We start from the raw sequence: 14,234 nt of genomic DNA, 5'->3' as shown, positions 1-14,234 counted from the left end.
CATTATTTATTGTAATTCAATGAATTCCCTAAGAGATAGCAAACATAGAACCTCCCATGCCACTTGCACAATAATTTGGGGGACTTTAACTGTTACAAAATTTTATTCAGAAATAGTTCAGTTATCTCAGGAGAGAAGACGACAAAGCGCCTTTCAGCCTGGTGGCACTAGCACAGCCTAACAGAAATCAGCACTTCACGCCACGTCACATGGAACAGGTTGGGGAAAGCACCGTATGGCCTCCTTCCCAGCTTGCAAATCAACCCACTGCTAGAGATGGATGGCCATCCATTATTTAATAAGCTTGTCGTCAAAGAGCCTGCAGCTGTGCTGCTGTTACCCGGCCAGGACTGTTACCCACCGTGCTGAAAGCCTGACCCTACCCCAACCAGGAAAAGGAATTAAGAGCATTTCCCGGGTCTTCGAGGCGTACTACCCGAAGAGAAACATGACCGCCCAGATGAGCGCACAGGATCATCATGCAGGAGAACCACTTGCACAGGTTTCAGCGGACGCTGTCAAGCAAGGGCTTACAAGCCCCACACTGCTGCTCCACTCGCCAGCTTCAGTCTTCGTACAAAACCATCCCCCCACCTCCTCTACCTGCTCGCTCCAGCATTCTTACACACAGGCTTGCCCCAGTCCTACACGCTTGCCTTCAACTACGTGCATCAGGCACCTGCAGGAACATCGGGATAAGAGCCCTGACAAACACGTTGGGATAAGACTCCTGACAAACAGGCCCATTACCTGTCTCGGCCAAATCTCATTTCAGCTCTCCTGACTGGAGCTGCCCGTCATGGTGCGAGAGCTGCAGGCAGGAGTAAGCAGACACACATGCTTCTTCACCAGCCTGTGCTCACAGTGGCTGATCACTCGGAAAAAAAAATGAGGTCTTTCAGATCCAGACCTGCATCTCTGACACATTCGCCCTTCACACTGTCCTCTGCAGAGCAGCAACCTCCCACATCAGTACAGGAGGGACAGCAGGTCCCCAACAGCTTACACCACCACAGCAAGACCTGCCAGAGCTTCTGTCCACGGCCCTACATCAGAGCAATGACCATAACCACCTTCTCCTCACCCTGAAAGTGTGTACAAGGGGCACCATCTCAAGAGGGAGAAATTCCTGCTTTGAAATTCAAATATTCATTCACATGTTCCAAAATTACTGGGATAAAAAATGAACCATAAACACAGACAAAACTGCCATCACACATGGGAAAAGGTTGTACAAGATTCACGCTGCTGCCTCATCAAAATGATGACATCTTGTTGCGAGAGAACAGCTGAGGTCCGGGACAGCTTTGCAAGACCTTTCCTACTCCCTGGTGCTCGGCCTCTCCCCGCCAACCCACACACCGCAATCTTGGTGAACCAGAGAGAAACCAAGCCCAAACAGCCATCTACAGCCATTCACACGTGACTGCTACAGAAGCTGCGAAGAATTGTCAGTTTATGCACATTAGGATAAAAGCTTGCCAAGGTGTTTTTTGGTTGTTTATTTTTTTTCTTGGTTTTTGTTCATTTGCTTGTTTTTTTTTTTTTAACCCATTCTCACAAATGTTTTGAATTCTACATCCTGTTTGACATGGAGCTTTTAGCTATATGTTTTGGCTACCTCCTAGCTCCTGCTGTGGTGATCACTTGCTCCTGTTCCAGTTGCAGTCTGCCTCATTTGTTATTCGAGTTGCTTTTACAGGGCGGTTTCTTCACTAAGCTGTTGGTGCATATGGCTCAGTACTTACTGGAAAACTGTTGAAAGAAAAAATCTAAGTGACTGAAGTCCATAAATAAAACATACAGCAAGCAGTGCTGTGTATTCTTAATAGTTCTGATTTCAACCCTTTCAAAAAGCACCATAGAGAAAGCGTAAATTTTTTGATCCTATACTAACATACCTTATTATTAAATATCTAAAGGAAGGTAAAAACCTACTTTAATGCCAGGATGATGCGATGGAACAATCTGTCACTCAAGAGAAACGTGCAGCCCCAAGAGGGAGGTTTCTAAAAGGGTTAAATGGACAGTGAGTGTTTTTTGTATTATAATACTTGGCAATCCCAACAGGACAAAAGTAGAACCAGATCACAGGGGCTCGTTCCTCCTATAATTGGCTGTACTGTGAAAAACACTCAGTTTTGTGTTGAAGCAAATTGTTGCTTGAATTTCTTTAAGCCTGGAAGAAGGCTGAGTTGCACAGACCTTGCTGAGAGGTGCTGCTGGAGCTGGGGCGACTCATCCCCCGGCCGGGGGGCTCAGCCCACCAGGCACAAGGTCCAGCTCTGAAACCCCTCTCGGCTCAGATTCATGATGTGTGCAGACCAGGGTGTAGTTCACAAAGTTCGTCCAGCTACGTACAGGTTCAGCAAGGCTCAAAAGTTCATTCCAGATTTAAGCACGCTCTCGTCCTCAGAACCGCTCCAGTTCATATGCTCATCTTTCATTATGAGTTTATCCGAGACTAGAGGATGGCAGATTTGAATTAAAGGTTTTGGAGACCAGCTTTAAAAACAACTTTGTGGGGAGACTTAAATGGGTATTTCACTTGAGAAGCCGCTGTTGGAATTTTAACTTAAGACCTTGTAGGAAATCAGCTAAAAGTCCCTTATAGTCTATAATTTAAACAGGCTTCTGGCACAATTCATGTTACTCATGAGTGTAATTCAGAGCTCTGATGCTGCATCTGTAGTTCAAAAGACAAACTTGCAAAAATGAACCCAAAACACACAGAAGGCAGACAGTGAGTAAATCAAAGGTTAATATGGCTCTAAATCCTCTGTAACAAGCACAACAGACTCTTTGTGGGCAACTTCACCCTAAGAACCTTAAAAGGCAGAGATCGAAGGAAGTTTTTGATAAAAATCAAACCCCAAACATGTTTTCTTTTGCCTACGTTAAATCATTTGGGTATTTCAAAGCTGAATCACACTAGCTACTTGCAGCTCCGGCAACGCCGCGCTGAGCTCTCTCTCACCCCCGCAGGATCCGGAGGCCGAAGCTGGGTGGGTTCCAGGGGCTGACGGCAGAGCCACCACTTGCTGGTGATGGCCAGGGTAGAGTTTTCTGCCATCCTCTGCGTGACAGAAGACAGACCTCTACCAGCAGCTGCAGAAGGATGGACTATTCAGAGTGTTTTCCAAACTTCTGGTAGGCTGACTAAAACTCATTAAGGAGAGAAACACAAAAAACTTTCCACTTGAGTCTCTCATATCTTGGAGCCTAAAGCCAAGATCTCCTTTTTGCTTCTCATTGATGCCATTATTTTTCTGATTTTTTTCTTTTTAAAGCTTGAAAACCAATATATTTCTTTAAAACTCTACCTGACAAAAGATAGAGCTTTCCTACACTGAAGTTCTACTGGAAATGTCTACTTTCAGCCAAATGGTGGGATGAGATGAGACTCAGCTCTACCTTACTGTGGAATTATGGCACGCTTAACTCACACTAACCCAAAAAGGAATACTAAACAAATTCTAATAAACTAGCAATTTCTACTAGCAGTGAAATTTGTGAAAGGAAACAGGGCAGTTCTAAACCAATCTTTTCCTAGCACATAATCGAAGCTACCAGCTCTTTGAGAAGTTACTGCGCTGGAGCTTGTGCCTCAATGACCATCTAATGACAGCCTGTATGCTAGCTCCTCACCTATGTGTCCTGCTCCTTTTTCAGTCCATCTGAGTGTTCACTCTCTACAACATCCCGTGGCGGTAGGATTCACAGGTAAATGATATGCTGTACTAAAAAAGCGGGGCTTTTTTTCCATTTTAGACCTGTTGCTAATTGTATCAGGTGCTGCTTTTTTTTTGTCCTAGGAGGAAAAGGTGAGCAACTGCTGTCTATTTACCTCCTCTGCTCCATTCTGGATTTGTGTGTCAAGCTAACTCCAAAGTCTATTTATTGTCTTCACACAAGTCATTCCAGCCAGGTATCATCCCTGCCAGTTTCTCTGGGCTTCTAGTTTTTTTTTTTAATCCTTCCTAAAATGAGTTAAATTGAACACAAAATTCAACAACCAGGCAAATCAAGGATTTACACAGTTCCCATGTTTTACCCTTGCCTTTCTGCTTGCCATTGATCATTGAGTTAATGTTTTTAAAGAGATTGCAAATGATTCCACATCTCGCTTGCAGGAAGAGCAAAGTTAACCCTTTTTTTTTTTTTTTTTTTTTTTTGGTATGACAGGAGGAGGAGAGAGAGAAGCCCAGACATCCACATTAGGGCTGTCTGCCCTCTATTCCTCTAACACTCTATGACACCAAATTTCATCTATCATTTCCTGTGAAAACATTTAGTGTTGTAAAGTTCTTCTGCAACTGTCATCCGGCTTTACATCTAAGCAGTCTACATATTTTTACCTTATAACATATTTTTAAGCTTGCTTTTTACTCCATTTTTGGATCACTTACAAACACAGGAAAAACCCCATGTATCTTTCTAATCTTTCTTCTTCATTGTGGAAAGTTAAGTTTTTATTTTACTTTTTATTTCCCACCCTTCACCTCGCTATCCATTCACAGACTTCTTCCCCCAGTGACATTAACCACATCGTTACTTAAGAGCTATTCATGAAGAATCTTGGCAAAGACTCTGGGAAACCCACTGCTCGTATGAACCAGCCCAGCCCTGCCTGTAGGCTGGCTGACTTGGTCAAAGAACTAGCAGTGCTGGGAGAACCTTCTCTTCCAAAAGTCTGTTTTTTCCCCTTTCTAATCCACATGCCTACTAAGACTCTTCTTATTACAGTTTCTGTCAACTTCCTGACTTAATGCTTTGCAGTTTCTGCCATACATTACTGCCAGGAGTCTGCCATTTCATGTGCAGATTCCTGCAGAACTCTTTAGTCCTGGCAATCCCGGTACCTTCTTCCTTTACTGGTACGTCTGTCTGAGACCACCTCTTGGATTTATCCTATATAAAGAGGCATCCTTCAACTCTTCCCTGAAACACGAGCGAGAAGAATTCACTCCTCCTTCCCATACTGTGGTCCTTCTTCCCTTTTCCTTTTTCTAGCTCCCCTTGAAATACTTTCCTATTTAATCATGTTGGACTTTCTGTGGACTTTGGCAGGGCTTCCCCCCCGGTTCCATTTTTAACTTTTTTTCTCATGGGTCGTATACATTTAATACAAGCACCTAATGTGGTTTTAAGTAAATCCTCTGTGACCTACACACATCACACCCTTTTAACTTCTCTAACAGTAGCTCACCCAGTTTCATGTAGTTTTAACTTCAAAGCTAGATACTATTATGGTAAATGCTCTTTTTGTCTGCTCCTATTATGGAAGAATATTGAATTTGAACGCATTACAATTGTCATTCAGTAATTACATCTCATACAATATTCTATGCATGATCTGGGATGAAAACCTTTTTGGGATTTTCTAACAAGTTTCTTCAAGTTGGCACTTAGAGCCTCTAAAAGTTTATCACTGTATCACACGCTGCCATGACACTTTACCCCATTTGCAGCATGGTAGCTAAAAAACACATCTCGTATTGCACTTTCTACATTGCAGGCTGTCAAATTTCCCCTAGCTCACCGCAGCCACCATCCTGGTCCAGTAGCTGGTGATAGAGCCTTGTATACACTTCTTAATTCTGTGATGGAAATTACTGCTGGGGATTCTATGGTACTTTACTGGAATCAAGGAAGTTAATGCACACTGTCACCCCGACATGTTATATACTCTCGCACTACAGTGTCCTTGAAGTTATCTTCCTTTCCACCAGCTTTCTCCATTGCCTATATGACCAGTATCTTCATTTAAGACCAACAGCCCCACCATAGCTCTTTGATTAACACAGCATAGAACACATGCTTTTGTTTTCAGTCAGTCTCATGCTTTGTACTTAACTGGAACTGTACGCTTGGCTCCCAAACCCCAGCACAGCTCAGCATCTTGCTGCAGTTACTCCAGCTCAGCCTCTCCGCTCTCAAAAGAGACGCGCACACTCCTGCTGCGCCTGCGGGAGAGGCAGGATGAGCCACATGCTGCTCTGCAGCAGAACTGGGAACTCCCACCACCTTCTGCTGGGTTTGTAGCTGCATCTCCTGTTTTCCTTTTCACAGGTCATCTTCCTTTCTTTCCAAGTCAGCACAGATCCAGTAAGTTTCATCACCGCTAGTATCTTGAGTACTGGTATTAAGGAGTCATTTTCCTGCACACTCTGCACCTCCTAGTTAACAAAGAACCTCTATGCAGCGCACCATGTAACCCCTACCCTCTCCTTCAGACTCCCTATTCCCTGAAAAAGTTAACTCAGCACTTGGAAAGGCTGAAAAGGAAGACACTGAATGAACTCATTGAACGCACTCATTTGGCAGTCTGGCCAGCAATGTGTTTCTTCAGTAGTTCTTTGTTTAAACTTCTTCTGAGTTGCAGGTTTTGAACTAGAGATTTTCAGGAAGTTGTAGGAAACGTCCAAACTTGGCTCTTGCTCGGGCAGATTAATTCCTTCTGGAAATTCCACCTGTGCAATAGACACCAGTAACTCGTGCCTGACTTCTTCCAGATGTGGGGAACGCTGCTGTGCTTCAAGCCTGGTCTACTCCTTTGCAGTCACAAGGAGACAAGGCTTCTGTTACTTCTGCTACAGTGAGCCTGCACTTGGGAAAGCGTTGGCAGTGTCTCTGACTCTCTGGTTACAACCCCCAGTGTAACTCAACCCCAGTCTCACTATACTCATCTGGCTGTCCTAGCTAAGAAATGAAGGGTCCTCAAACCCATCATCTACCTCAAGCCAGTACGTCCACTTCAAAAATTTAAGCACGCACATTTACAACCGTACTCTTGCTTTCCAGGTAGTTTCTCAGAATACAAACCCCACAAACTGCAGCAAGGAGGTAAGTAGTTACGGTGAGAGGCACAAGTACCGCATTTCCCCAGCAAGTGCAAGATAAAGGACAGGATTTCCAGTTTAGTCGCAGGGTTTCAGGGGGACAGTAGCGATTCAGGGAGAACTTAAGAATAAAGGAAAGATTATCAGATCCTTCCAGTTTCTTGTCGTAAGCAAGGCCCCCACTGCGGCATCCCTGCCCCCTCATCACTGCCGTGGGAAGAGGTCTGATGCAAGTTGTTGCAATGTGCAGGATGAAGATGGCAGCAGAAGACCAGACCTTCTTCTCCGGCACTGAAAGCATTGCAGAAGACTAAAAGGTTCACCAGACTACAAGGCTAACAGTGTCTCCAGATCACATTTTTTGGCAGCAAGTAGCACTAACAGAAGTGGCTCTTAGGCAATGCAAGCAGCCAATAACATGTGATTTAAGAGGAAAATGGCAAAAAAGCAGAATAAGTAGGATTGTGTGTGATAAGCCTAGTATGCGCTCTCACCCAGCAGCATCTGGAGAGGATTTTCTCCAGCAGGCAGGGAAGAACTCGATTACATCCAGTTAACTGTGCTCTAAACTGATTATGCATGTGCCAGGCTAATGGATTACATTAGCAAGAGGAAAAATAACATCCAATCAATCTCAATTTACTGCAGACCACACCAAGGCCTGAGAGAAGAGAAACCATTCTGTGAACTACCCCCACTCCCACTGCATCTTTTCAGCTATCAAAAGAGACATGGCATTACAACCACGCTGAAGACTGGAAGAATTGCACTCAAGCTTGCTTGAGCCACAGACAGGTTTCTCTGCGAAGTCAAACACCGATTCCAGCTAAGCAGGAGCAAGACTCCATGAATCCAGCCACCTGCCGTCCCCTGCTACAGGCTTTATATGGGCATGATAGAAAGGTAATATATGGACCATACAACGGACCTTATTACTCCAAAATGTGTCATTTTGCATCTAGTGTTTCACTGCTTTCATGTCAGAAGCAACGCAGGGCTGTAACAGCTCTGAGAGCTGCCCAGGCCTCTTATGAACCTGAAAACTGACAACTCCTCTTTGCCTGTCTGAGGAAAACATTTCAGGAAACTTTATTACAAGCATCTACAGCTCTTCCCCAGTCTGACTTTGGCGGGTGTTTTTTACTCTCTTTTTTTTTTTTCTCCTTTTCCCTCCTCAGAGTGAGAGAATTCTAGTGCCCTAATTGCTTCTCCCCCAGTAGAAACCACTGTAGATGAAGGGTCTAGATAAAGAATTTTTAAAACTTTGCAATGTATATTGAAGAGAACAATAATATGTGTTAAAACTCATAATAGAGCTTTCAAACAACCATTTTTTACCCCAAATTGAATTCCATAGACAGAGGAGATTCAATTTGTCAGCTGGATTTTTAAAGTCTCACTGGGACTCTCCTGCCCCCAGTTTCCAAGCTGATTTTACTCTCTCAGGTCTCCTGCACATCTGAGAGCAGAGGTCTATGTGTATTTTTAGAGCCAGACTCTGCTGTGTTATGCTGGATCCCAGCTGATGACGGTAACAGCAATCGTCACAGCAGTCTTGGCCTCAATAGCGCACTCAGCAGAAACCTATTCCTCCTCTGAGCAGTTCCCTATCAACTCCAGGCAGGTCCAACCATCGCAGTTCAAGGCAAACCTTCTACGATGCTCCTGGTTGTCTCTTTCCTCTCTGAATTTGCTGGAACTGCTCATTTCTAGGGAAAATCCAGGAGTTTTGAAATCTAATGTGTCTGCACTGTGATGTGGGTGGGCTACTGTACAGTTCAATGTCACCTTTTAAACTCCCATTACATAATGAAAAATATTCAAAGAAATAATTAAAAAGCACAAAATACAGTCTGTGTGTATATGTACTTATATATAAAAAAATATCACTGTATTTGAGGGAAAGCAGGAAAAGGATGAGGACAGAAAGAATACAAAAAAACCTGAGAGAAATGAGAAGACAATGAGTGGGATAGCATGTGTGAATGGAAGGTATGCGGCTGCTTAGATTTATGGCAATTCGTACCTGATTGTTCATACTAAAGCCATTATGGGATGATTAGAGAAAAAGGTGAAGCTTTAAGTCCAGTGAAAATCAATAGAAACGTCTGGAGCAATTCTGCTGCACGAGTGAAAGGACTATTTACTGTATCCGGAGCTCCTCTTGGGTTACAGCCCACAGGGTTCAGGCCAGCGAGAGGAGGGGGTTGTGAATAAGAGAAACAACTCAGGAAAGAAAAGATGGTTATAAAGAAGACACAAAATGAGGGGGGAAAAAAGAGCAAAGAAAACAAGATGGCACTCACAGGCCAAATACTGCCGTGGATGAAAACCTGCAATGCCTCCAAATACACTGTCCACATGCACGGTCAAGTACATGCACGCATATAGATACTTCTTTTCCAGCCTTCTCCCTTTTCCACCCTCAAGCAACACTTTGCTTGCAGACCCCAGCATTAATGTACACAGAGCATAAAAGCACAGAGACAGTGGCCCTCTTCCTCCATCCCTCCCCGCTCCATCCACCGAGCCTTCTCCATGCCAGGATGAACACATTTCTCTGGCAACAGTAAAAGCCTTCAAGTGCCCATGAAGAATCTCATATGGGTTAACAAACCACCTTATGGAAAAGAACTAACAAAAGCGTGGCAAACACCGCCTCACACAAGGTTTTCAAAAGTGACTTGAATTTTTGTGCAAAAGTATCATTTATATGCAGTGCTATAAGACATATGAGTCCCCATTAAAGCACCTTGACATGAACACCCATTGGCCTAAGGCTTTAACAACCACAGTCGCTATCAGAACGCCTGCTGAAAAGCTGTACTACGCAAGTGAGACTGAGTCCTGCTGGAGAGATTCGAGCAGCTCGTCTCCAAAGGATCACAATCCACTGCGGTTCAAAACAGATTTTCCTTTGTTCCGGCACTTGGGCAATGAAGGAAGATGAAGCAAAGCCAACCCTTACCTTATAGAGCTTCAGGCTGGCCTCATGCCTCGAATTCACTGTGTGAAGACGCAGCTTCTCTAGACTGTTGGTGTAGTAGTCGCAAGCATTGCATTTCAGATGTACTGGATTCCCAATGGCCACACACTTCAGCCTCCACTCATTGGCCTTGCCACCCTCCTTGATATGTGCTACCAGCTGGTATTTCTGCACATGCTTGTCTGTCTTACAGTGGAGTTGGAAGTTTGCCTTGAGCTGCGTGTTGTAGCGGCACAACTTGCACTGGTATGAGTCCCCCATCACTGCCTTCCACTCGTCTTCAGGGAGGCTACGCTCCACGTTCATGTGGAGGCCCAGCATGTCCAAATTATCTGTAGTGAACTTGTTGCACACAGCACACTGGAAGAGCTTCAGCGATGGGTCATTTGTTTGCGTGAAACTCTCACCCAAGTTCATTAGCTCCTCAGACACCAGCTGTCCACCACCTAACCGCATGTCCAGGGGGATCTCTCCACCCACTGCACGAAGGAAAAAGGGGAAAAAGAGGTCAGAAAAACTGAATTCTTCACTTGCCAGAAGAGAAGCACAGAGCAGAACATACACTGCTCTCAGTGCAACTCTTGCACCCACCAAACGCACAGTGAAAGACAAGCACAGCTGCCCCTGCGCTGCTGGTCAGTACCATATCTGAAGAAAAAAAGCAATCGCAGCTGGCATGTAAGGCTGGAAAGGACCTCAGTAACCCTTGCCACCCACCCTCTGAAGTAGCATCCAACCCTCTGCCCATGAAAGGTGGCAAGAAAAACCCTACAAAGTTTCCGCACTGAAAGTCTGTGTTGCCTTTTCAAAAACAGCATAACACTTGATCCTGTTTTTTCTTGCCGGCCTGGAGAAGCAAGAAATGTTACCTCATGCAGTACCTGAGCACAGTCCCTGCCAAATAAAAAAAGGTCAATGGTCGCAAGTCCAAGTGATGGCAGGATCACAGTTAGGTCACCGCACTGTTGTCGGAAGCAGGCAACGGTGCAGAATCTGGCAAGTACAAAAAACAACCTGAAAAGTGCCACTCCTTCACTATTAGATCTCATCTCTTGTCCAAGAGTTCAAAATGGTGGACAGTCTTCTAAAAACAGTGTTGACAGATGCACTGTATGCCCAAGGAAAAAACAACCATGTTATTAATAACAAGAGCGCAAGAGCATGTCAAGGAAAGCCAGCAGGACGCTTAACTGTCTTCAAGTGTCAGATCTACTCTTCAAACCAAGAGCTGAACTCTATTCACTTACAGTAAATGAATGAAGCAAGCTCCTATTTACATCAGAGCACTTTGAAGATGGGGACAGAGAGATTTTCTTTTTCTGACATTAACTTTTTATGCCAAAGCACAGAGACCAACCACCAGCCTCTTCTTAGGACCTTTGCTCCACCTTGCTCTCCTTTTCCATTTTTAAGACGTTTATGCTCCTCCTGCAGCTTTCTGGTATTTTACCTTGACCTTGCGTCACAACTCAGCTTAACAATCTTATTAAAGGAAACTTCAGGTCAACAGTTACTCAGTCAATCAAGAAGAGAGATTTCCTTAACTTTTAGTTTCCTATGTTTCAACCTATTTGCTGAGAAGCAGCCAACACCGGGATGACACTCAAAGTTCAGCAAAACCATACTAACCTTTCTGAAAGTATGTAACTACAGTTGGCACAGACCACAGCTTTGGGCAGCGTACATGCTGCTATCTTTCCTGCAGAAATGCAACACCACAATGTTCATTACAGTCCTAAGCAGGACGAACTACAGCTGACAAGACAACCCAAATGTTGAGTTTGTTAGAGGACCAGCACCTCATTTTCATCAAGCCTATCTCGTGCTCACACAGAGAACTCCTCTTTGGAGAGGGAAAGTCCCATCTGCATGCACTGACAGGAACCTGTCTTTCCATCAAAGCAACCAACAATCTTTTTTCTCGATCCACTCTCTCTGTCCCTGCCACAGCAGAATTATATTCTCTGTACAGCTACCCCTGCATAGCTGCTCTCTCAATACCCGAAGAGCAGGGAACCCACCACTTGCCTTCCATGATCTGTATCTCCTAATCGTAGTGTATCTTCTAAGCATCTCTTTTAGGCTATATCCTGCAATCCTTTCTTTGAATCAGTCTCTTCTAAACACATCATGCAGTAAAAACCCAAAAGCAGAATCTTCTGAACTATTAATATTCTACTCAGACCCAGTTTTGGACGGAAGTCTAAAAATGGGAAAAATCTGCTTCACTTCTAGCAAAGTTCATAGCGTGTGTATATGAGTCTAACAAGCTGAGCTCGTGTCAAGTGCTTATTGACATGGGAAGGGCCTCCCTCCATAATCCGCAGCTCGAGATTGGCAAACATCAAGTGTACAAATCACTCTCTAGGCGAGCTCATATACATCAAGGCCTTGTCATGCATTTTAGGAGGCTTTAGTTAAAATACTCCCAACTTCTCTCATGCCAACTGCCCTATGCTTCAGTAAGGAGGGGCTATGAGCTCCAAAAGGGTGCCTTCCAAGAAACCCACCACAGATGACACTGTAACTTTATACACTACAAGCTGTATTACAAATGACTATCAATTACATCTGTTGGGAACTTGAAGCTTTTGAAAATACGCTAAAGAAGATTGTGTCCTTGACCTCCCAAAGATGCAAGCTGGGACACCACAGGAAAAAAAAAAAGATAATTAATTTATAGTCACTTGAGTTCCTACATTTTCTTTTTTTTTTTAGTATCTTGTGTTGTTGTTCTCTCATATGACTTTCATGTCCTTATGGACTACTAATAAATTGTACTATGAATAGCTGAAGGAAAGGAGAACATGCATGAGACCAATGAACCAGTAATGGAGTGCATCAGTAATAACAGCATCGATGGATGGACAAGGTTAGGGAGGGCAGAGTGCAGCACGGAGAAAATAGTTCAGAGGAAAGCAGGTAAAGTGGCAGATTTCTTTTCACATACTTTCTCAGGCACTGTGAAAAATTCTCAGCAGCAGCAGCACAACGTAGAGACAGCAGTAATTTCAGTCAGCATCTGCCTCGTCTGAAGTGTGTGGGGGGCTCTGTTCTGTGCCAGTTCTCACCCCACAGCGCTGCAAAGTTCAAACACACCGAGAAGCACGTGTGCACTCGCAGCGGCTGCTGCTGGCCCTGGGCAACAAAAGCAGCTTGGGGGAGGAACCTAACGGGACCTGACCCTCTGTAAATCTAACTCTTTGGCTAAATTGTTTGGGGATAGGGTGTGCCCCTCACCGTGCCAACACGAACATGATGAATGCTCGTTGTCAGGAAAAATGCATTTGGTAGTTAATTTTTAAATGTTTTTGTCATCTGATGAGAGAAATAATCTTCTCTCTCTATAGCCATTCTTCTCCGGTTTAATAATTCTCATCTGGTCAAGCCTTGAATCTTCTATCTCACGCTGGCATCAGAGGAACATTTTCAGCTCAGTTTCTTCAGCAGAGGGACACCACCCCTTCCACCAAATTCATCAGAATTCTCAAAACTTGCTTACCTTGTCTTTTCAGGGCAACACAGCACGTAACAATCCAACTCAACATCTGCCTCTGAGAGCATCAGCAGCTGATCAGATGCTCTCACAAAGCCACCCGCCAAACTACTCACACCCCTTACCAAACCAAGGAAAAATCATTAGGAAACACCGTAGTGAGGATGCTTTCCACAAGGAGAAGGAACACTTGATGCATGTCAGCTATAATCCATATCTACTATTTTATTAGCTCCCTACTAAAACTCTTAGAAAATGTACCAGAAAAGTAATGTATTTTCCCAGAATGAAAAAAAACTGATCTGGGGGAATGCAGAAGAGAGGTCTCCACTGTGTAGTCTCCATCCTCGACCACCACACAAAGGTAACTCATCGCATTGTGGCTGCACTACACAGCGGGCCGCAGGGAGAGAAGGAAGGGATCTGGCACGCAGCACCCAGTCGGCGCATGAGGGTTTTGCAGTAACGCAAACACAATCCCTGCCTTACAGATGGACGTGGTGGAAAACCCTTCAGCCTCACCTAGAGATGGAGCCATCGTTGCCATGGGATTGGTAGGATCCAGCTGGAATCCACCCATCATGAACTGTGCATCTGAGGAAGTGCTGTCCATCTTCAAGTTGGGAAGGTTCATGTTCTGCGCCAGGTAGTACTGGTAGAGCTCGGCCTCGGCAGGGGATGGCAGGCTGCCGAGGCCCAAGTGCCGGTTGTGTTGGATTTGGGACATATTTTGCTGAAGCAGCATCATATTGTGCATGTGCTTCTCACTGGTCATGTGAATACGAAGGTTTCTAGCTACGTTGGTCTCATAGTCGCACACCTCGCACCGCCACGTAGGTTTGGTTTTTGGTTTGGTGGGGGAGGGGGCCCCACAGGTGCTACTAATGTTGGCTGCCGCAGCCGCCGCGCT

At 44.6% G+C, this 14,234-nt stretch overlaps 1 protein-coding gene across 1 annotated transcript in view; it reads right to left on the bottom strand.

Annotated features, from left to right (window-relative positions):
- ZFHX3 (zinc finger homeobox 3) overlaps positions 1 to 14,234 on the bottom strand; it is a 113,570-nt gene that overhangs the window by 96,081 nt on the left and 3,255 nt on the right. The window contains 2 exon segments of the mRNA XM_009894075.1: positions 9,811 to 10,307; positions 13,847 to 14,234. The exon segment at positions 13,847 to 14,234 is cut by the window's right edge and continues 12 nt beyond it. Of these exon segments, the coding sequence (XP_009892377.1) occupies positions 9,811 to 10,307; positions 13,847 to 14,234 (885 nt within the window).

The sequence above is a fragment of the Charadrius vociferus genome, unplaced genomic scaffold (assembly GCF_000708025.1).
Source record: "Charadrius vociferus isolate BGI_N301 unplaced genomic scaffold, ASM70802v2 scaffold341, whole genome shotgun sequence".
In the NCBI taxonomy this organism is placed as follows: domain Eukaryota; kingdom Metazoa; phylum Chordata; class Aves; order Charadriiformes; family Charadriidae; genus Charadrius; species Charadrius vociferus.
Note: the sequence above shows the minus strand (reverse complement) of the source record. Positions and strands in the feature narration are given on the sequence as shown.